This window comes from Lipophrys pholis, assembly GCF_963383615.2.
Source record: "Lipophrys pholis genome assembly, chromosome: 7".
NCBI classification, from domain to species: domain Eukaryota; kingdom Metazoa; phylum Chordata; class Actinopteri; order Blenniiformes; family Blenniidae; genus Lipophrys; species Lipophrys pholis.
In genome coordinates, this window is record NC_137638.1 from 23,891,141 (window position 1) to 23,914,123 (window position 22,983).

Sequence of the window (22,983 nt, forward strand, 5' to 3'; positions counted from 1 at the left end):
TGAATTCACTGTCCAAATTTCTTTATAGAGCCCAGATTATATGAGAAGCACCATTATGTAGCACAGGAAGACAAAAAAAAAAGAAAAAGAAACAAAAGAACACTACAAGTCAACGTGCTCTTCTTGTCATCGTCATACACTCATGTTTACATCTTATTCTGCTGCTTTCGGGACAGTGAGGGAAGTCCACTAGTAAGCTGTGATTCAAGCACCATCACAACTGCCCTGGGACAGTGAATTTCACACTCTGAATATGAAGTTTTTGTGTATGATGTTTTTTTTTTCCCCCCTTGTTAGACTGTGAATCAGCGGGGTGGGATGGGACTGTGAGGGGGGGTATGTGCAGGCAAGAACGAGTGGCAAAACAACACTGTAAGTAAGATACTGTAGCAATAAGAACTGGAGGCATTTACTACTGTCATGTTTGCATTGTAAGATTATTTTTTATTTTATTACTATTTACTATTATTATTGTTCTTATTATGACTACTATTCTTCTATTACTATTAGCCTATTGTTGTTCTGTTCTATTTGCATGACGTTTCATTGCAATGAAACATTTGGGGCTTATTTGTGTTTTCTCTTCTCATGATAATGTTGATTTCATAGGAGCAGGTTTATTTTGGCAGGGTGGGCGACGGGTTTTAGGGCAAAGTCCACATCAATTCAGTCAGTTCAAGGCGATTTTTTTTCACAAGCTGAATTTTTAAATAAAATGCTCTAATTTATACAAAACCAATTTTAAATTTGTTGTCAGATTTGAAATCTTTTTTTTTTTTTTTTTTTAACTTTCTCAACCTCTGAATGTGTGAGTTGGTACAATCAAGTCAGCAAACAGCCCTTTCTGAACTGGCCTTATTGACCCGGATCTGAGACCCTGAAACTGCCGTGGGAGGGAACGATGTGGGGAGGGTTATCTATTCTGAATGTTATGGAGTAGCCTGTTCAGTGTGAGGGGCTGAACGCATCATGCGCCTTTACCACTCCATCAACACAGAATGACATCACAAGACCACACAATAATCATAGTCGTCAGCCTCTGCGGCGACTCAGAAGAATTGCGCAGACATTTTTAATACACTCTGGTTTGAGATGCATTTCCTACACTTAGTCAAATATACTCCGAACCTCCTTCTCCAGTTCCTAAGAAAACCTGTGTGAGCTTAAGTGTGAATGTGTGTGAGACATAAAAGAGAGTGAGACCATGTTTGCTCTACCAATGCTTTGTAAACTTTCTTGATGCAAAACACGTGTGCAATTGGAGTAGTGTTGAAAATTGTTAATTTATTCTTTAGAATGTCTTTGCGTCCCAGCAAGAGCAAATAAAACAAAATGTAGCAATCTGTAACCCCAAACCTGAAAGGTACTTGGGGAAACAGAACCTCTTTTACACAGGACTAACAAAACAAAACAGCAAAACAAAAAAAAAAAAGACAAAAAAAAAAAGTACAGGACATTTTGTTTGTTTTCAAAGTGCCATAGCTAGTGAGGAGAGGACGGATTGGCAGAGAGGGGCGTAGATGCTTTACCGTGTGAGTTTACATGAGAAACCAATCAAAAGGGGAACTCCAAGGAAAATGTGTATTTGATTACACTGACAAACAGTTTTTACATTTTATGCTTTTGTTTTTATTTTATTTTTTGGTGAGGACTCTGCCAGACTCTGAACTCTAACTCCATGTATAAATCCATGAACTCTACTTTTCATTTACACATGACAATGGAAGTGTGTGTGTGTGTGTGTGTGTGTGTGTGTGTGTGCGTGCGCATGCATACGGGCGTGCATGTGTGTGTGTATTTGCAATAACAAGAGCCACAGACACCCTCAGCTGATGGAGCAGACTGGGTTGAAGTTCAGAGCTATGCAGGGGCCTTAGTGAGTCCTCCTTTGAGATGTATATACAATGTGAAGGTCTGAAGTGATTTTTGTTAAATTCTATATTTTATCGCTTTTGTAGACATTTTGTTGTGGGAAGAAAAAAAATAAAATAAATTTTATGGGTGCATTTCTGGCTTCTTTTTCTGATTCATGCCTGCATGTAGTTCGATTTATCATGTTTCAACAAATGCTTCATTCTTATTTTAACTATACATCAAGTAATAGCTAGTTAATATTCCATAGGCTGTGGGAGTATAATTCTATGAACTATTTTAAAGCTGGCTCTAATTCAAGAATTTATTGAAATTCTTTTAATCACAGTGGGAAAATCTTCTTACTTACAACGGGCTGTATTGAGGGATTTAGCTTAAAAGCCTTTGTTGCACATTTTGAATTATTTGAATAACTTAAACTGTCCCGACACTAAACTTCCATATATTATTTCCCTTTTTGACTGCAAAGGGTCAGCGACAGTCCTGCGTCAGCACAAACACAATGTCTGTGTAAGTGAAATTGCACCTGTCCACTTGTCCCTACGTCCTCAGTCAAAGGTCACATCCTGGTTTCGTTGTCTACTTGTGCGTCTTTCCTTGACACCGGCTCTTCCTCGCCGCCGCTCTCACAGCTGTCCGGACGCTTCCTTAAATCTGAACAACAAAAAAACACCAGTTAGCGACGCGTCGCTCCAATAACACAGTCATTACCACAAGAAAGAGAATACTGACAGGCCTGGGAGGAAGTCCATGCATCCAGCATGAATAATTTGGTTTGATTTGTTGGGAAAATCTTGGAGAGGACACAAGAAGAGGAAGAGGAAACACAACGCACCTTTGAAATATCAAAACAACTGTGTCTGAATGTTTGTGTTTGTTTGCTGGGCTTGTTTGTTTTTGAGCACAGTTTCTTTCCGCGCAGTTATCCTCTAGATGCCGGTATCATGTCTACCCAGAGACATTAATTAATAGCTAATCAAAGCTAATGTCTCAGCAGCACATCGCCAGCACAAAGACATGATTAATACGTAATCAAAGGCCATGCAGCACAACGCACAAAGCAGGGCCCACCCCCATGCCTCAAACACTACTGTTGTTATAGAAATAAACGAACACTCGTGGCTTAATTAGCTGGCTGTTGGAGTGTGCTGTCTTCATTTGAAGTTGCTGGGGATTTCTCTGAGCCAAGGTGGCCTCCTGAGTGACGACACATAGGTGACATACAAATACATGCATATGCAGGCATCCACAGGAGGAAAGCATTGACACTGATGAAGAACCCCCCCCCCCCCCCCCCCCCCCTCACCACCACCAAAAAAACCCAAAAAAACAACCCTCTATATCTTATGCAAATGTGATGTTTGTCTTGCACTCAGTTAAACTAAACTCTGGCACATTCTTTTACCCCGTGTCCCTGATAACGTTAATTCCTGACCTTTGAGTCCCAGTTTGTGGCAGCGCACATTGCAATTGTGTTTCTGAAGGAAGCCATTGATCGCAGCCTCTCCAAGGTTATCAGGACCAAAGAGCATCTCACTCCTGCTGCCACTGCAACAAAGTCAGATACATCACAACATTTAAAAACCGATCCAAATGATTTCTGAAATCAGGTGTTACAAAAAATGTGTCTGGCAGAAATGATTACTGTACCTTTGGTCATCTGCCATAATAACAGTTGGATCAGTCAGCTCCTCTCCCACTCCTGACAATAACACAACAAACAACACAAACAGAAAGAAACATAAAGACAGCTGTACATGCAACGGCGTATGTTTGCAGACATACACACGCGTGCCAAAAACACACAAGAAGAAGTGGGAACATGTGCCTTGGATGTCGAGCACGAGGAGCTCTCTGCGCGAGTACTCAAAGGTCCAGTGGGAGAACGCGAGCAGCATTTCCTCCAGTGAACAGCAGGGGGTGATCTCCTCCCCTGTGTTGTTATTGTATTTTCTGAATTCTCCAGACATGTTCCTCTCAATGGTCAGCCACTGGCCATTTGAATGCCGGAGGACCAGTGACACATCCAGAAATCTAAAAAACAGACAAAAGCATATTTCAAATGCCAGAAACTACAGAGAAATGTACAGAAAACAAAAATGCACACCTTGGGGAGTGATGCATGTCATCAGGTTTGACCTGGTTAAACATCTGTATCATCTTCTGAGCCGCCCTCTGTTGCTGGATTTCCTTTTAGGAGGTGAGGGAAAGGTTTATCTAGCTTCAATTTCTTGCCCACATGCAGTTCAACCCCTCAAAGGGCATCTATATACAGTAAATAGGGTGTTATTACGATGCGTTTCACTCAGAAAGAAAACAACCATGTTTAAATGCCTCTATAATACAATGCAATTTGTGGGTAAGAGTGTAATTGCCAGTGTCATATATATGCCATTGTTTAATGATACAAATGGTATATAAGTCGATATATTTCTCTAAGGAACATTTACACTCTTAACTAGACATTCTATATGCTGTTATGTAAAAAATATTACATAAAATAATATTGTATTTATTTACTCAGCAGAAAAGTACCCTAAATATGACTGGCAAAAGCAACGCTTATATAATGTTGAGAAGAGTGAAGCAGACATGTGATGTGTTTTCATCATGCATCTTGTCATTTTTACACAAAAATCCTTCAAGGGAAATACCGATCTGAATGTTATGACTAACACATTTTTGAAAATGAGAGGAAACAAACGAGAGCAAGTTGAATATTATAATGTTAAGCTGCTATGAACGTACTCACCCTTAAACAAAGCTGCAGTGCTGTGTTGTCATGGAAATACCTTTGCCATGCACGGACCACCTCCTGCCTGAATGCTTTGACTATGTATATCAGACCAGGTTTGAGCACCTCCTGTTCTGCCCAGGTACACAGCATCCTGCAGCCCCGCCGGAGACCCCCATCCAGGGAGCCCTCTTCACTGGGGAGGGGCTGCAGCATAGCAGAAAGGCCTCGCGATGACCAGGACGTTGCAGAGCTGGATTGAGGATCAGCATCAGAAGGAACTTCCTCCAGGATGTAGACGCTCACCTCCTCGCCTCCTGCTCAGAGAGAAGTAGGGAAAGACATTTTTAAATAACTGAAACACCAGAGAAACGGCCAACTCAAATCGGGTATTTACGCAGAAGTGAAACAGGAGTGAAGGGGATGGTGTGAGCCAATCTCATCAGATTGTTTCTCTCCATCGCTGTTACAACAGAAGAAACATGTTCAAGTATTCAACAAGCACTTCTCATCTCAATCAGAATCATCCGACACATGATTTTGCCATATTATGTCAATACCTGAGTAGTGTGGGTATAAATTTTCAGTGGACTGGAAGGATGAGCTTTTGGCTGCAGACAGAAAAATAAAAGTAAATCTCAGGATAATCAACAAACTCACTCCCTTGATATATTTTATGGAATTTTGTCAAAGCTGTCAGCTGAGTGCTACCTTCGGGTGCCATTGAACTCTGTAAGCTGCCACAGCCACATAAAGAGAAATGTATCATGTAAGTTTTATTATAAAGTGTAATTGAATTCATGTTTTTTACAGAAGACTTACGAAGATCTGCGGCTCATGGATCTGGCCCAGCTGTTCCATGCTGAATGAGTTGGACTCCACATATCCTTAATGTCGATGCAACAGAAAGCAAGTCAACAACATAATATACACATAATTCATATTTCAAGTATTACTTCTAATTATACTGTTTCTAATGTTACGCCAAACGTCTGCAGCAGGGGTGCCAAACAAATAAACTCATTCTGGCCTTCAGGATGAACTCAAATGTAAACAAAAAAATTTGGTTATTTGTTTAAGAAAAATAAACACTGTTTCTGATTTAATCAGTGGTTGTTGCACAGTTAAAGTAGATGCAGTAGAAATAACATCACAATGAAATCTAAGGCCCAGGCTGAGATCAGTGACGCAGCAGTGAAAGCCAGTGACCTTTTAGTCATGAAAGTGTCCACAAAGCCATATTGTGAGGATCACTTTGTAAAAATATGCATGCTGAAGGCTGCAGAAACCATGTCTGAAGTACTGAAGATATAGATCTTTCAGTCGATTTGCCAAATAGAACATTCAGAAATTTGTTGGATCTGAATGCAACAAAATGGAAAGATAAAAAAACAAGCACAAAAGGAGGATTTAGTGAAAGGATGTTGAATCAACTGCATTGTACTGGTACTGTTAAACAATAAAACATGTAGTGTTGTCATCATTTATTTGTTGCTTTGCTAAAATTCTACTGATCCAACCCACTCAAGTTGTACCCCACAACATACCTTAGAGGGAAAAACCTGTTTCTGCAACAGATCCATGGGTTCAAAATCTGAAATAAAATTTACAATCATCAACTGTGCATAAGAAAACAAGCTGTTTGTATATTATTCATGGAATTCATTACTGCTGCACTTGTATGCTGGGGTAGTTGCATAATAAACGTGGGATATTTTAATGACATTATATTATCATATACATATTTGCCTGAAGCTACTGAGCACATACATTCAACTAGGTGATGCCTATTTACAACAGCTGAGTGAATATCCTACTTGCTGATACAGTATGTACTCTTAATATGAACATGGCCGTAGGTCCTTACTGAGCTGACTGAGGCTGGTCGAAGCTGACCAGCATGCGGGTTCTCCTCTTGACTTTTGAGGGTGTCTCCAGGAGGCATCAGACAGATGGGTTTGCATGGTAACCTATCACTCATAAGAAAGAAAGAGATGCAGATGAAGAATCACTGAATTCATAAAAAGATCATCATTCAGGGTTGAATATTCTGATCTGCAGTCAGGCTTTGAATGACAAATCTTGTCTCGCATTACAGGATCGGGACCGGTTTCCTGTATCTTCACCGTCTTCCTGTTCTGGTTTTTGCCTCGACCGTCAATAACGTGCATGAAGTCAGAGGACTTGTACCACTCTGTTGAAACACACACACACGCACGCACATACACACAAACACACAAACACACACGCACACAATCAACTACAATGATTGTGAATATGTTAAACAAAAATAAACACAGCCATAAAAAGATATAACATACAGCAGATTTACCATTGTAATCCACTCTACCTCATTTAGTTTTGAACTGATGTTATGAAATTTGAATGAATTCGGTTTGATTTCTTTTTAAATTGTGAAATACTTTGAGCTGGATTTTATGTATGAAAGCATTTCATGCAATATAAATAAAGTTGTTGTGATGATGATGATAATTATTATTATTATTATTATTATTATTATTATTATTATTATTATTATTATTATTACACCACTTTAGAGTGGAGGATGTTGAAGTTTATTTTGGAAAGGAGCAGGATGACAGGATTAAAAAATTAGTAAGTTAGAGGAGCAGATCCTGCTCTAGCCTTCAGTGGGAAAGTAAGAGAGATGAGGTCGTGACGGTTTGGTCATGTATGAAGGAGAAATGTTGGCTGTGAAGAAAAAGGATGCTGAGGATTGAGCTGCCAGACAAGAAGCGAAGAGGAAGGTCAGTTTGGTTTATGGATGCATGGAGGGATGCATGGAGGGATGCATGGAGGGATGCATGGAGGGATGCATGCAGGTTTTTGGTGTGAGGTCGTAGGATACAGGAGACACAGAATTGGAGGATGGCCCATTGTGGCAGGAAAAAATACCAAAAAGAAGACATATTTTATTTTACTAGCTGATTTATTGTTACTTTCCTTCTGATTATTAACACATTTATTGGATTATATTTTTGTAATATTGGTGCTTTTAATTGTATTTTATCATTTACCAATTTATACATTCATGCTTTTATTTTGCAATTTAATGTATTGTTTCGCATTTATTCCAACTTTTGTGGTTATGTGTTTTATTTCACATTCATAAAAAGTGAAAAAAAAAATTGGAATTTTCTGTGATACTTATGGCCTTTGGATGAACATCTGATCTTAAGCCACAAACTAGCAATATATTTTCATAAATTGTAAATACAAGTGACATGATTTCTAGGCTAAAATTACTGAGAGTTTTTAAAAAATGTCATAAGTCTAAAACACATGGAAGTTTATCTTAGTGAATACAATTATGGGAAAATGAAAAATACTGTTTAATTCTCATTACGTCTTTTGCCTAACCTAAAATTTGTCAATCATACATTTTCAATTGTATTATAATAGCAGTGTGTAATATTGTAGGAGTGACAGGGAGGGTGGGTGGATGGATGGATGGATGGATGGATGGATGGATGGATGGATGGATGGATGGATGGATGGATGGATGGATGGATGGATGGATGGATGGATGGATGGATGGATGGATGGATGGATCCATACCTTGGCTCCTGCTGCAGTGCAGTGTTGCACCATCCATAAAGCTCCTCCCACCAGACAAACTTTCTTTGTTTAACGGTTTGTTGAGAGAAGGAAACGATCCCCTCATCAGACTGACGGGGGCTCCAGAAAAAGTGATATTCTCCACACTGGATGACAGAGACCTGCAGTGTCCGTACGGGCGGTCTCTGGACACACATGCCCACCTTTGGGATTTTGTGGGTCTTCTGGAGTGGATGGAATATTTGGGCCGGGACGTTGGCTGGCTATCACCCAGAGAAAAGGCCGGATTTATCAAACCCTCTGGGATGTCTCGAGGATCAGACAGCAGGAAAGCTTTGCTGGAGGTTCTGCTTACTCTTATATTCGACTGTGGTCTCTGTGGTTCTTCCTCTTTCAGCTCTTCTGTGTCTTCACCTTCTTCATCCACCTCTTCTTCTCCCTCGTCCATAGAGGTTTCCTCCTGACTAGGATATAAATATGGATCACATGTCCATAGTTTAGGATAAGGTGACTCCAGGCCTCTGGGAGAAAGGGGTGATCCACAGCGGGATAATTCACAGGATTCACAGGGAGTATGATCCTGAACAGTGGGGTAAAGTCCAGTAGCATAAAAGTGGGAGAAGGAAGGATGGGATGTAGATCTAGAAAGCCCCATCCAGTTCTCATAGTGATGGTGTATAGTAGGAGACTGTAGATCCTATAAAAGAATAACGTGTTGAAATAGCTTAAACTGTTAGTCTTTGACAGATTACCCTCCAATTCTAAATTCATAATTGCAACATCATGATGAAATGACAAGCCTTAAATAAACAATAAGTACCTCCTTTTGTCTGTCCTCTGACTCATCAGTGTGTCCGTGTCTGCCCCCCCTGGCCCCCCGGGGTCCCACGTGAAACTCCTGTGACGGACGTCTGCTCGCTGCCAGAGTGCAGCCCTTCAGTAGAGAGGGTGGAGTGCTTTTACAAGACTTGGCCATCAGGCGGCGTGCATTAGGAACATCACTGTCTGCTCTATTTCGATGTGGGAGACTCCAGCTGTGAGGGACGACGTGCCGGGGCGGTGTGAGGACTTTACACTGAGCCAGGCGAGTGCCCTCCTGATGCAGGCTGTCGGAGGCAGAAAGCACAGTGAGGGTGTCCACGGCGAGAACAGAAAGGTCCTGAAGCTGACCCAGCTGACAGTCCAACTCCGAGAGGCTGTCCTGAATGAAGTTGACTTTCTCTGAGACCTCGACCACCATCTTGCACATCTCCTCTGCTCTGTTGGAAAAGAAATACATAAATAAACATGTGCGAAACTGAAACCTCTTTCTAAAACGACTTCACACAGCGTCACACATAGTTTTCTGCTTTGACACAAATGCTTGACCTCACATTTCTCACAATAAGAACCGGACTAAACATTCACTTTATTACACTGCATCGAAACCAATACATACATTTCTATTTAGGTTTTTTTAATTATTAGTTGTAATTACAGGGGAAACTTTTATAGTCACTTCAATCTAAGCTCAACAGTTTATGAAATCTTAAAGTCTCATACTCTGCAATGATCCAAACAAAACAGGAAAGCAGTTATTGTTAAGTCCCAGGCACATTTGTCAATCCTGCTTAATACTGATCGACAAGCTGATCAGCCCAACCTGTCAGCTGTGGCTCTGATCCTGTTGGTTTCAGTGCTGTGGAGACCTTCACTCTTCTCATGAAAGTGGGCCTCTACACATTTCTCTTCAAATTCGTGAAGCTTTTTGCGATCCTGATGGCCAAGATAGAGCTCTGGTAAAGAAATGCAACAAAAGAGAAGCACATTTATTGCCTTTTTATATTTGTGTAGATAATTGCTGAACATACAAGCCGTGGTACTCACTGAGTCCAGAACATCTCTCTTCTCTCTCAGAGTCTCCACTGAGCTTTCTGTAGATGGCCCTTAATCCGACTGTGAAGTGACTGAAGAGGATAAGAGGTGGCGGAAGCCATGGCCTCTCCAGGTAGGTCATTATGTACCGATAACGATTGTACTTCCACAGCTTGTTGGATGTTGATGCCATGTCAAAGTAGATGTTGCTGTTAATAAGAACATTAGCTCATCTCACTGTAAGTCTTCCACCAGAGAACAAAAACTACAAAGTACAAGCATGCTTACTTAAAAAAGGCAATGAGGACATTGACCATGATGATATACTGGAAGAACATGTAAACTGCCTGCAGGAACGGCGTGAGGAAAGACGCCGCGGGACATGGCTGCCCATCGTCACACGCTGTTGGCACAGACACAACGAGACATGACACAGACAAAATGCCGTCGTCGATTGCTGAGCTCCTCACTCAATTCAACTTGTAACCACCATCTCATCCTTTCCGTCATGACCCAAAGTTTATGATCATATGTGAGGGTGACTAACATCCAGCCCGTTGAATCTGCAGCCAATATCACAGTTGCACCTCAGATCACACGTGAATTCCAGTGCAAATTGTAAAGGGAAATTGGGGGATCACCTTTTTGTAAGCAATTTTCTATATACTGCATTTCATAGATCACAGGTTAGCAGAACTATTAAATAATTAGTTAATGTCTATGCAGAGAACCATAACTTTATTATGTCCTACTTGTGCTTGTACTTGGAGTCCTTTTGATACTTAAGAAGTCGTTTGGCACAAACCCAGCTTCCTCTAAATACACTATATATCAATTATCATATAGAATTGTTTCTTGTTTATTTTGCACTTGTGCATGCGTCAATGTTCGATATTGATTAGTTATCCAAGGTCTGAAAGGAAAGGTATAACCCACCTCTTCTTTATCCTGCAGTCAATAGTCAACACTGTAATACAAAGGTAATTCAAGCAAGCATCACTCACTCGGGTGAGTATGGCAAACAAAGACTGAGTGGTATTTTAACCTTGCAGCAATTTGTTAACAAACACTCCCAGTAGAAAACTCATGACAAACCCAAAGGTTGAACTCCCTGGCTTTAAACAAACATAGGTTAATAATTATGGAGGCTTTCCTATTGAGTCGCTTACGATTTATCTTTGTTGCGTACACTTCTCCATAGATCATCCAGTAGGGCTGGAACACGATGTCTCGGGCGAGACTCCAGGACGGCTCCTCATCCGGGGACAGGATGGCTTTCCTGGACACACCGAAGCTCAGCAGCACGATCGCCATCATAACCACGATGAAGAACATGTTACTAGTCTGGGTAGGAGGAGGGAGAGGAGGAGGAGAATGTTGACCAAAAATGTTGCGACTTTCTACTACAAGTCTTTCAGTCTCTACCCACCATCTTTGTGATCATGGTGAGGTAAGGGCCTGCATGCTTATTGACAGCCAGCAGGTCCATGACTCTGACAAACCAGAAGATGATGTCTAGACAGTACGCGATGCGCCCGGCTGTCAGGTAGGGATCAGCATACCAACGCATGGTCAGTCCAGCCATGAAAAGGAGGATGGCAGTGAAATCTGAGATGTTCCAGTACTCCGAGAACCAGACTTTCAACTTCTGACTCAGCTTCCTTGGTTCAGACATTAGAACCTAATTAGGAGAAAAGAAAATGTATATATATAATGTCACCTGTCATCATCTCTCATTGATTATCAACACAAAGGGAAGCAAAGGAGAAAGCATGTCTCTTGCCTCTCTGGTTTTCTCCACTGCGGTGGATAAAATGTATGCTATGACCAACCACTCCTGAATGCTGGGGTATCCCTCCATCTTCACCAGGACCACATAGGAAAATAACATCAAAAAGGCCAAGTAGGACATCTATAGTTGAGACAGAAAAGTCAGAGATAAATAACGCATGCATTTAAATACCACCTGCCAAAAATAAAACAACAAAAAACATCAGTGCAATGCATGTTGAGAAGCATGAATATTCAACATGTATTTACTAATACATCAAGATCCATCCACCTACTGTGTGAAACCAGAACTTGACGACAGGAGCCGTGTAGAAGTCATAGAGTCTTGTGAGCCAGGACAGACACTGCAGAGTGATGGAGGACATGGTCTCGGCCACAGGACCAAGATATTTGTCATGGAAGGAGGAGCCTCGCTCTGCATCCTCACCGTCCTGTGAAAGCAGAGGACCCAATGAGAGCAGTGTGATATGACGGCGATTACAATAACAGGCATAGCTTGACAATATCGTATGAAAATAACTGGCACCTAACCGTGTGATCAGTTATCTCAGTGGCTGGAGCTGACTTCACTGGGTCAAGTCCGAACAGAATGATCTCATGGGTTTGTGGGACATGGCACATTTCGGCTTTGCTTTTAAACTCAAGTAATAAGATGGCAGGAGGCAGAAGAAGGCTCAGAATGATCTGAAACATAGAGATGTGTTTTGTAAGGGTTTATACAAGTGTCTATACAAGCAACATACCACAACATATAAATTACCAATAAAAGAAATGAGGCATTACATTACAAGTTTCAGCAAAGCTGTGGTTGCTCTGTCTTTACTACTTGAGCTCTTGTTGAACCTGCTCCCTCTGTACCTCAGAGGCCCGCACTTTTACAAATGGGTTTGATGTTCATGGGCTGGATGTGTGATATCGTGCTCTATTGAGGTTGTAATGCGTATACTGGGCTTTATCTTTTCCCCACAACAACATCAAGAATGAAAAGATTTATAATTTTGAAAGCAGTGTTGGTTACCTATGTGAGTATGAGGTAATTTTAACAGAAATACATGCTGCAAATGTCGGTAGAACAAAATGTAACAAATAACACTTACAGCAGCAATAAAAGGATCTAGTCGTTAAATTGTTCTTAAATCTGGATGGATCCGTTAGATCCATGAAATGGGCTGCTATTGATATGTGCTTCACTAGTTTATGATTTTAATTTGTTTGTGGTATATAAATGGATTTCTTCATTTCCATTCAATAACTTTGATTTAGTGACAAATGTGAGGAATAATGTAAAATGTAATGGTTAATTAGACACCACTTTATAGCTGTGATCAAATTAACATTATGTGAGTATTAAGTGGGTACGCCTACATTCTCTTCAACGTCTTCCGGGTTTACCTTCAGAAAAGAGTTTTTCCTCATGTTGAGCGGACCAGTCCAGAGATCGGTGAGGAGAGTCTGTGTGCAGGAGTGTGAAACAAACGGCCTGTGACACGAGGACACGGCCATCTGCAGACAGGTGAAATGACTCCACGCCTCCATCTCTGAAGTCAACAGCTTCATGGCCATTTGCTCATTCTGGCGAAATGCACAATCCAACACATCCACCGCCAGCTGACCGAAGTCACTGAGGGTCAGAGACAAAGACAGGGGAGACGGACAGGCTGCCATGAATCAATTACATTACATTAAATATATATATTATTTAAAGAAATCTTATGACCACTCCAAATTTTTGCTGTTTGTTTCAGACCTCTGAATTTTGGAGTTAAAAAAACAAACACAAATGACTATTATAATGATTTATATTGATTTTCTGGTTGGAGAAATGTCAAAGCTGTGCAATGACTCACTTTTTCCAAGACAAGTTCCACTTTAAATATCTAGTGGTTATTCAATATTAAGCATATACAATATATACAATATAATTTTGTGATTGGAGCATTTTATTTGTGAAGACTACATCACCTTCATCTGTAGATCTTGTTTCCAGACATTTTCTTGTTACTCATCTAAATACGTCAGTGACAAGATACTCACAGGGAATAAGTCTTGAATCGCTCAGTGATGTCGTCGTCCATGCTGCTCTGCCGTGCCTTGAAGGCCATAGAGCGGTAAAGCTTGCAGGCCACAGTGGCCCGCGCCAAAGCCTCTTCGCCGTGTTGCCACAGGAAAAGTGCCATCTGCTGGCGCTGCTGAAGCACGGCCCACACAAACAGGTCGTTGAAGTTGAAAGAAACCAGGAGCGACGTATCACTCAGCACTGGACTCGACGTGGACACCTCTCCACCACCTGCTGGTGACCCATCCCGCTCCTCGGAGGAAGAGGGTGTGAACGTTAACATTCAAAGAGACACAGAAACCTGTATAAAAACAAAAAAACATGACCTACTTTGCGTTTGTACGGCTGAGCCGTCCTGAAGAACTGCAGGTCCTGCAGACTCCTGTTCCTCCTGGAGTTTATCAGCAGCCCTCGGCGGTGTTTAGAAAATGAGCCAGCACGGCCTTGTTTTCCCTTCCACAAACAACAATGAGACTGTTTGAATTCTGATGTAACTGAATGAAGACAAATCAATTTTTCAGGACATTCATGAGGAGTTACGATAAAAAATTAAAAACACACATTGATCATAACTTACTTTGTCCTGCATGCGGCTGTACGCAGCTCTGAAGTGTTTTCGTGTGTAGGTGCTGCGGTACGCTCCTCCAATGAGGCACTCTATCACGAGGCCCATATCGATGAGCGAGAGACGGTAACCTAAGGGAAGAGATGTCTACGCACACACGTAGAAACGCTCTACAGAGGGCTGCTTCAAAAAGTCAAACTATCTGAATATAATAATAAACCGAATCTGCAAAACATGAATCCATTGCAACTTTATACACTGAGTAAACTACATTATGGTCAGAGTGACGAACATGAGAGGAAATTCCCCTCTCATAACTCACCTGTTTCGCGTCTTCAACAAGGTGATGGAGGAAGTGGTGTGTCTGTCCATGAGGCTGAGGAAAGATATCTGTGTTATTATCTTGGGATTCAAAAATACATAAGAGAAAGAATATAAATCATAAAATAAGAGCAAACAAAACACAACTGGTTACTTTTCAGCACGGATGCATAATGCAGAAACAGCAGCAGTGCTGTGATTGTTAAGACTGTTTCTTAGAGGGTCTTATTTTTAAAGAGTTATGAATAAATAAACAGGCTTTAAGGGACAGAAGATGAAGGGATTGTTGAGAAAGCCAAGCGTGAATGCATGACAAAGAGTTCTGGGATTTCACAAGCATCTAAAAACAACAACTGGGAAAATATCCCGAAAGAGATTGACCACGAAGACACAGTGCCAAACACTTACAGTACATTACTGTGAATTCTATCAAAGCTACACTTTTCAAATTTGTGCTTCAAAAATGACAAACAAAAGAATTTAAATTGTCTGGTTTGTTTAGCAAAGTGAGAGTCAAGGGACAAGAAGACAGGAAACAGTGCAGCAAAACAAACAAACAAGACAAACTATCAGAAGACGCTATTATCTGAAAAAAAGAAAAATTAAATGCTTTGTTTAAAGAAAAAAATGGTTGTTTTTAAACAATGAAATCCCATCAGTGGCAGAATTTTAAACTTTAAAGCTTGGTAGTTAAATCCATGATATTAACCATGTTGTAGAGCTCCTCAAGGCGATCCACAGTGAGGAAGCGGCTCATTGTCATTCCGTTATCAATCAGCAGTTTGACAAAACTCACACGGTCCATCACCAGAGCATCCAGCATGGCTTGCTCCAAAGAGCCCACCTGTGCACAGCATATTAAATGAATCACAATCAGAATGAAAGTAAGAATGTCCCATTTTTCTCATCTGGATTAACAAGATGAAATGAGATTTTATTTTTGCAGCACCGATTGAATGTCGCAGTCACCTGCCAGTGCTGTCCATACACCAAGACGTCTTTCTGAGCGATGTCAGCCCTGTCCCAAGCCAGTGCCATACTCAGCTGCTCTGCAGGACTGGCCTTGGTCCCTGTTTTACAATTAGGCCGAAAACAAATGTGAATTTCATGCATTAAGAAACCAGTTGAATTTTTCTTAAAGAAATCATTACAAGAAAAACTTGATAATCCTTTTAATCTGTATTTATTCCAGTTAAATTACACCTTAAGAAGTTCATCATTTGAAAATCAGGCCCTCTGGGGGCCTATCTTCATGATTCCCACTGCAATTATGACTTATGATTTCCTGTTATAACATGACAAACTATGTCAAGAGAAATTTACTGTATCTATGTATCTCGAGTCAAAATCAAAAGGAGAAAACATGTACCCTTGAGAGCGGTAGTCAAAATGGCTGCATCTGGTGCCAACTGATCCTCAGACTCTGAGTCAAAGATGGTAATCTGTTGTTAAAAAACAAACTGAATGATTAGTCAGTGTCTTCTGCACTTAAAAAAATCAACTATGCCATTTTTCAGTTTACGTATCAGAAATGTGTTTGATTAACATGAGCATATTGAGTTTCTTGTTGTTAAATGGTTCATTCTAACACATGTTGTTCAGATAATATGAATAAATGGGATTCAATCTACTTAATATGAATAGATGGAAATGTGTGACATGATTAAATTCCATTAACTCAACAAATTATTTTTGTGTTTGTGGAAATGACTGAGAATTCCTTTTTTTCAGTGTGTAACAACAAGAATCAGTGGTGTCTAACCGTCATCCCCGAGAGCTGATGTCCTGCTTATCTTAGATGTATCGCTGCTTCAGAACACCTGATTACATCAGCAACACCACAAACATACAGGACAGGACGCTTCACTCACAGACTTTCTGTGATCCATGCATTGCAGCAGCAGAGTGTAGAGATGAGTGGCTTCTGTCCGCTCCACTCCAAACACATGCTCAATCCGCACCAGGAAGTCTTCTTTGATATCAGCATCCAACTGCCTAGAAATAGTTGGATGCTTTAGTAGATAAAGACACAAGATGCAAGTCCTAAAAAAAGTCGTAAACAAATCTGTAAAGAAAGTCTTTGAGATGATTGTGTTTTGGCATATTCTTTTTAATTTTATCTGTATGAGTATTTTGTTTAAATTCCCTCTGGTGATGCACTGGTTCAAGCTTTGATCTGCAGCAATAACATCCGGACAATAAACCAGTTACATCCAGGGTGGAAGTTGCAGTAACTGTTGTTACTCCTATAGAAAGGAGAAGCCGCGTAGACTCCACTATGTGAGTATTATTTGTATAAAACATATTTTTCATGTCGCTTCCCCCTACAGCTTGCAAAACCATAACTTTGTGTGTGGATTCATTTAAAATAAATTCCAGAGAGTAAATTCCTTTTCTTTTTTTACTCTAAGGTGTGTGGCTACTTCCCTGAAAGCAGGTCACTCTGATCAACTGTTATGGCCCATGAAGGTGATATTCTGGTATCGAACTCCTGCATTGTCCAGTCTGCTATAACAGAAATGTGACACAACATGCCTGTCCATAGCAGTCTGCTTGTGTAAGAAGGCCAGCAGGTCAGCAGCTCTGCCCGAGCCTTCGAAAACAAACACTGGCACCGGCGGAACGTTGCTAACATAATCCAGCACTGTGGACACAATAGCAGGACCTCCTTCCACCACCACACACACCACAGGCACTCCCTGGTTTAGTCCTGCAAACAAGGAATGAAAGGACCATGTAACTTCAGTCCGATCAAACGCATGTTTTCTACTAATACAGACACGCTCTAAACTCACGAGGATGTATTTTCTGAAGGTGGATCTGTTTCTCCAGTTTTTTCTTGAGACCGTGCTGACAGCCAGATTTTCCAAGTGTTCCGTCATCCACCAGCAGAAAGTGGGAGTGGAAACCATTGAGACAGGACCTTTTGCTCAAAGGGTTCCCCAGCGGCTGGTAGGGCCTGAACACCTGAAATCATGTGAATTTAAATCGATGGAATCAAGCAAAATTAAGTCAGATACAAACAAAACGAGGAGGAATGACATTGATACATCAAAAAAGAGGGTATTAGTACTGACATCTCGGCCTATAAGGTCCGTGTTATTGTCAATCACCCCCCATGGTGTTAGGCCAACTGTGTTTCTCTTTCTCAGGTCGTGGCCTCCAAAATTCTTGACGGCCTCACCTACATACTTGGACACACCTAGAGAGTATGTGAAAATCAGCTGAATGCAGCGCAAGATTTGATACATTAAAGAATAATAAAACATTTGAAAGTATTTACCAGTATTAATGCCATCAGTGAGTATCCACGCCCCCGTGCTGAGGGCAGCTGTCATCAGCCCTTTGCTGAACGCCTGACTGACCTTGGGGGGGAGAGTGAAGTTTTCTGAGCCTCCCTGGATCGTCAGCAGCAGCTTGGGTCTTTCCATCTGCCATTCCCTCAGCATCAGCTGTAGCAGCGCTTCAGGTTTAGAATCCACCGCAACACGGACGTACTGGGTAAAAAAAAACACAGAGCTGCTCGGAATCTGGAAGAATTTTATCAAACACTGGTGGTCTGACTGCAACACACACCTACAGCAGACCTACAGTAATATACACTAATAATCACATTTAGAGGCCATTTTGAATGACAGATTAGTCATAAATGCATGTTTTTGGATTATTGGAGAAAACATGAGAAAACCCACACCCAGGTACCCAGGTATGCTGAACACTACACCACTGTGTAGTCCCTCATTATGTCCTTCGTGTTAACTTCAACTTCGGTTGTCCTATTTTAAATTATTTTAATCGGTGATGTGACAGACCTTGGCCCGACACACACGTGTGGCAGTATCTTTGAAGTCCACAATCCCGTAGGCGTCAGTGGGACTGGCTGTGGTGTGAAGCTCAACCGACCAATCCTGCCCTCCGTCCTGACCGGGACCGGGATAGAGCGACACCGGAGGAGGAGACTCCTGCCAGGAGTGTTCCCCCACCAGACGGCCACAGCAACATCTACCACAAAAAAAAAAAAAAAAAAGTAAAGGGATCAAGCAGTAAAGGATTTTGGAGGAGTTTCTCATACAAAGCTAAAATAGTGAAGTGCTGTTTTCATCTCAGCTTTGTCAGAGTGACATCTGTGTCTGTGTGACAGTGGCGTACAGTTTTGAAAGAAAATACTCAAACATTTGCGACTTTTAGCCTGTGACAAATCTTAATTTGGTATTTCCTTTAGATTAGTTGGGAGTGATATGATCGGCTGCTACACTTATTCAGCTTCCTGTCTTTTGCTCGTTCTCCACAGCTTTCACCAGCCTTGAGTTCAGCTATCGCTTTACGGCCCACAAATTCACACCTCTACTAATTTAAACCCTTTCACTGATTATTCTATTTCAAAACATGTTAGAAGTTTTAAAAAAAAATGTCGAAAGAAGCAAAAAAACTAGAAAATGAGAGAATGTGAATTTCTTGGGGTGAAGGTGTGAAGCTGGGTTGTTATGTCGGTGTTTAACAAAGATAAAAAGATCCAAAATATCAATAAAAGGTACCTGATCAAGTTTTGGCACACTTGACAAACTGGAATACATCTGTAAGAAACAGGAAATAAAGTTTCATCAAATAAGCCACATGATTCCATTCAAGGAAGGAGAGACGGAATGCCAAATAGCTCTCAGTAAAGCAGTTTCCAGCCATTGACAACATTAACAATACAGTACATGCCTAGAAAACAAAGTGTCCACAAACAATAACATTCCAGAGAAAAGTGAAAACTTTGCAATGTAATTCCTGCATTGGGTTTTTAAGCTTACCTGTGCAAGTCCCAAGACAAGGGAATAAACTTCACACACTCTCGTTTGGAGAAGTTCTCCTCTATCCAAGGCTTTCGTGGCTGGAATAAGTAGATACAGTTTTACTTACAGTATTAAAATCCTGGATCAATCAAGTACTACATTCCCATCTTAATTAGCAGACTCCTCCTGTTGACAAACTGGAGGAGTCAAAAACAAAAAAAGAGGAGTGAGTGACCTTCTCAGTGAAGCTCATAGTAATGCCGGCAGCAGTTCACATGATGAACTAACGTGGAACTAAGTTTAGATCGCTCCTCGTCATACCCGCACTGCACTCTTCAAAACGCTTACACACTGACAGGACGTGAGTAATAATAGTCAACCCCTCATTTCCCTTCAGGAAAATATTTTCTTCAAGTTCCTCAAGTTTTTTTGTTTAGCTTTTTTTTATAGTCTGTGCTCTGTTTCCTCGCCAGTTTTAACAATGGCCTCAGCTAAAGAGAACACTGTTAGTAGGAAACATACACAACATCCCTTTCCTGAGATTAGACCACACGGCTGAGGAGCTGCTGCTCTGCCTCGCTGAGTCCGGCTGTGTAAACAACCAAACAGCACGCTGAAACACATCTGATGCTGCTCAGAGTTTATGCACATGGACCGACATGGAGTTCAGCTCTAACATATATTCCCCACATATAAATCAAGATCCTGAAACCTGTGTGGTAATTTTCAAGTATTTAAATAGTTGTGCAGAGGCTTATTTATGACTTTTACCCAAGAGCCGTTCCTGACCAGTCAACATGACGTCAGTGAGAAATTCCGAGTCAAACAAAAATTCCCATACATGATGCAATATGCATACAACACAATTTCAAGAGCACAGGAAATACTCATAGCAGGTCGTATGAATTGCTTTCAAACTTTCTTAAAGTAAACTACTACAGAGTGACGTCTTCTCTTCCAACATGGAACATTCATTATTTCTGTCTCTCTTTCTGAGAGTTAAGTTTGCACACTTTTGTTGCACATTTTTTTTCCATCTTAATCCCACCTTACAGTATGTTTGAGGATTCGATGGGCAGGGCTGTTTAATGAATACTTGATCCCCCACAACATGCTGCATATTGGTGTAGTTAGTGATCTTTCCTCACATATGTGGGGGCGCCCATGTTCTCCTGCTGTGGAGATTTCCTCCCATAGTCTAAAAATATGTACTTGACGTAATTGTTCTAAAACTAAATTCAACTCAAATAAAATAGCTTATCCCACTCAAGTGACGTACTTTTAATAAATGGGCCACTCGGCAAAAGTTATTTGCCCACTTCATTTATTGACAGATCAATGATTGCAGGCTGCATCTTTGATTTTTATTTTGTCAATACACTGCATTATCAATGCAGTGTATCATAAAAATGTTCAGGCAATGATCCTTCACTCAACATTTGTAAAAGGGACCATGTCAATTCTCAATTAAGAAATGCAGTTGGAACAATTATCGTGTTAGCTCCTCATTGATTCTCAACAAATAAACACAGATTGCGTCATATTGGTGCAGCTCACAGCACTATGATAAAAAAGAAATGTCCGGCTGCTAAAAGTTCATGTAAGAAGTGCAATAAGAAGGGGCATTGGGCTCGTGTATGCCGTTCCAAAGTCGTCAATGAAGTCAGTGAAAGCACCCAGTATCCGTTCTTAGGTGAAGTTACTGGCCCAGCTCATCTGGATAAATGGACTGTCACATTAGACATTGCCAATGTCCCCTTGACTTTCAAAATAGATACAGGGGCAGATGCAAGTGTCATCGGAGACTAAATGTTCAGTCTAGTCAACAAGAAATACAAATTGAGTCCTACAACAACACCCTTCTCGGGGCCCGGAGGTCCACTCAAGTGTTTTGGGATGTTTGAGGCCAGAACAGAATAAAAAGGTGAAAACTACTCATTTCCAGTGTATGTAATCAGAGGAAACAGATGTCTGCTCAGCCGCATAGAAGCAGTCGAGATGGGACTGGTGAGAGTAGAAGTGGTCAGTGCTGTGGTCAGAACCAGTGGCTTGTTGAAGACTGAACCTGTGGAAATCCTACTCAAAGACAATACATAGCCATATGCAGTCGATGTGGCTAGAAGAGTCCCACTCCTGTTCATGCCACTTGTTAAAAAGGAGCTACAAAGATTGGAGACTGAGGGCATCATAGAAAAAGTGACCGAGCCCACTGAGTGGTGCTCAGCAATGGTGCCAGTCCTAAAGCCCAACAAGGTGGAAGTAAGATGATGTGCGGACTAAAGAAAACTGAACAAAGCAGTGGCAAGAGAGAAATACGTGTTACCCCCAATGGAAGAAATAATGCCCAGACTCACAGGATCCAAAGTCTAAACGTCCCTGGAACCGAGTTCTACCAAATTCTGCTTCCCAAAGACAGTCGCAAACTAACCACATTCATCACTCCTTTGGGAGAAATGCCTTTTGCCGACTTCCATTTGGCCTATCGAGCACCCCGGAGATATTTCAGCACAAGATGGCGGAGACACTACAGGGGCTGGAAGGCACGGAGGTGTATATGGACAACATCCTGGTCCATGGAGACACAGAAGAGGAACATGACAAGCACTTGGAACAGGTCCTGAGAATGATCGAGGCAGCCGGTCTGAAACTGAACAAATGCAAGTGCAAATTCAAACAGAGACAGATCCGATTCCTGGAGCACATAATTGATGAAAATGGGGTGAAACCAGACCCAGCAAAAGTAGAAGGGATTGAAAATTTCCCCAGACCCCAGAATGTTGCTGCGCTAAGACACTTTATCGGTATGGTTACCTACCTCGCCAAGTTTATTCCGGAGATGTCTGCAGTTGGACAACCGTCAGTGGTCGGCGGGTTGATTGTAAGAGGAAGCCTTACAGTCATTCCCACCTCCATGAGAGCCAAGATAATAGAGAATTCACGATGGTCACCAAGGCTTAGTAAAGTGTAGAGAGCGAGCCCAGCAGTCAGTGTGGTGGCCAGGGATGTCAAAAGGCATAAAAGCCAAAGTTGCACAGTGTGATTGTTGAAACAAAAACAGACACACTCAGAATAAAGAGCCACTCGTGTCAACACTACTGCCAGATAGGCCATGGCAAAAAAGTGGGTGTAGACTTATGCAAGTACAAGAAGCAAACCTATTTGGTAGCTTCTGATTATTACTCTTGTTACCTTGAAATACTGAACTTACCAGCAGCCACAACCACTGAGGTCATTAGCAAGCGAGCAGCTACATTTGCAGGATTTGGGGTTCCAGAAGAGCTTGTTAGTGACAATGGGGCTCAGTTTACTGCCGAGAAGTTCAGGAGGTTTACAGGGAGTTTGATTTTGTCCACAATACATCCAGTTCACATTACACTCAAAGCAATGGGCATGCAGACAGAGCAGTGCAGATAGCAAAAGGTATCCTCTTATG

The 22,983-nt window shown here is 41.3% G+C and overlaps 1 protein-coding gene across 1 annotated transcript; it reads right to left on the bottom strand.

The window, feature by feature from the left end:
• Positions 1–407: 407 nt before the first annotated feature.
• trpm6 (transient receptor potential cation channel, subfamily M, member 6) lies at positions 408–20,716 on the bottom strand (the record flags this gene model as incomplete). Its single annotated transcript, XM_080466579.1, has 40 exons — positions 408–2,526; positions 3,308–3,420; positions 3,523–3,574; positions 3,701–3,906; positions 3,980–4,062; positions 4,625–4,923; positions 5,004–5,069; positions 5,167–5,217; positions 5,318–5,343; positions 5,429–5,493; positions 6,154–6,200; positions 6,474–6,576; positions 6,703–6,800; positions 8,186–8,882; positions 9,006–9,444; positions 9,828–9,960; positions 10,052–10,248; positions 10,328–10,442; positions 11,209–11,383; positions 11,469–11,720; positions 11,823–11,951; positions 12,106–12,261; positions 12,362–12,514; positions 13,223–13,451; positions 13,865–14,139; positions 14,217–14,339; positions 14,464–14,598; positions 14,774–14,827; positions 15,482–15,616; positions 15,742–15,842; positions 16,142–16,214; positions 16,644–16,763; positions 17,304–17,482; positions 17,568–17,739; positions 17,850–17,974; positions 18,056–18,269; positions 18,585–18,774; positions 19,308–19,346; positions 19,569–19,648; positions 20,699–20,716. 40 exons carry the CDS (start codon positions 20,714–20,716, stop codon positions 2,432–2,434), a joined length of 6,012 nt encoding a protein of 2,003 aa, XP_080322705.1. The 3' UTR covers positions 408–2,431.
• Positions 20,717–22,983: the final 2,267 nt, after the last annotated feature.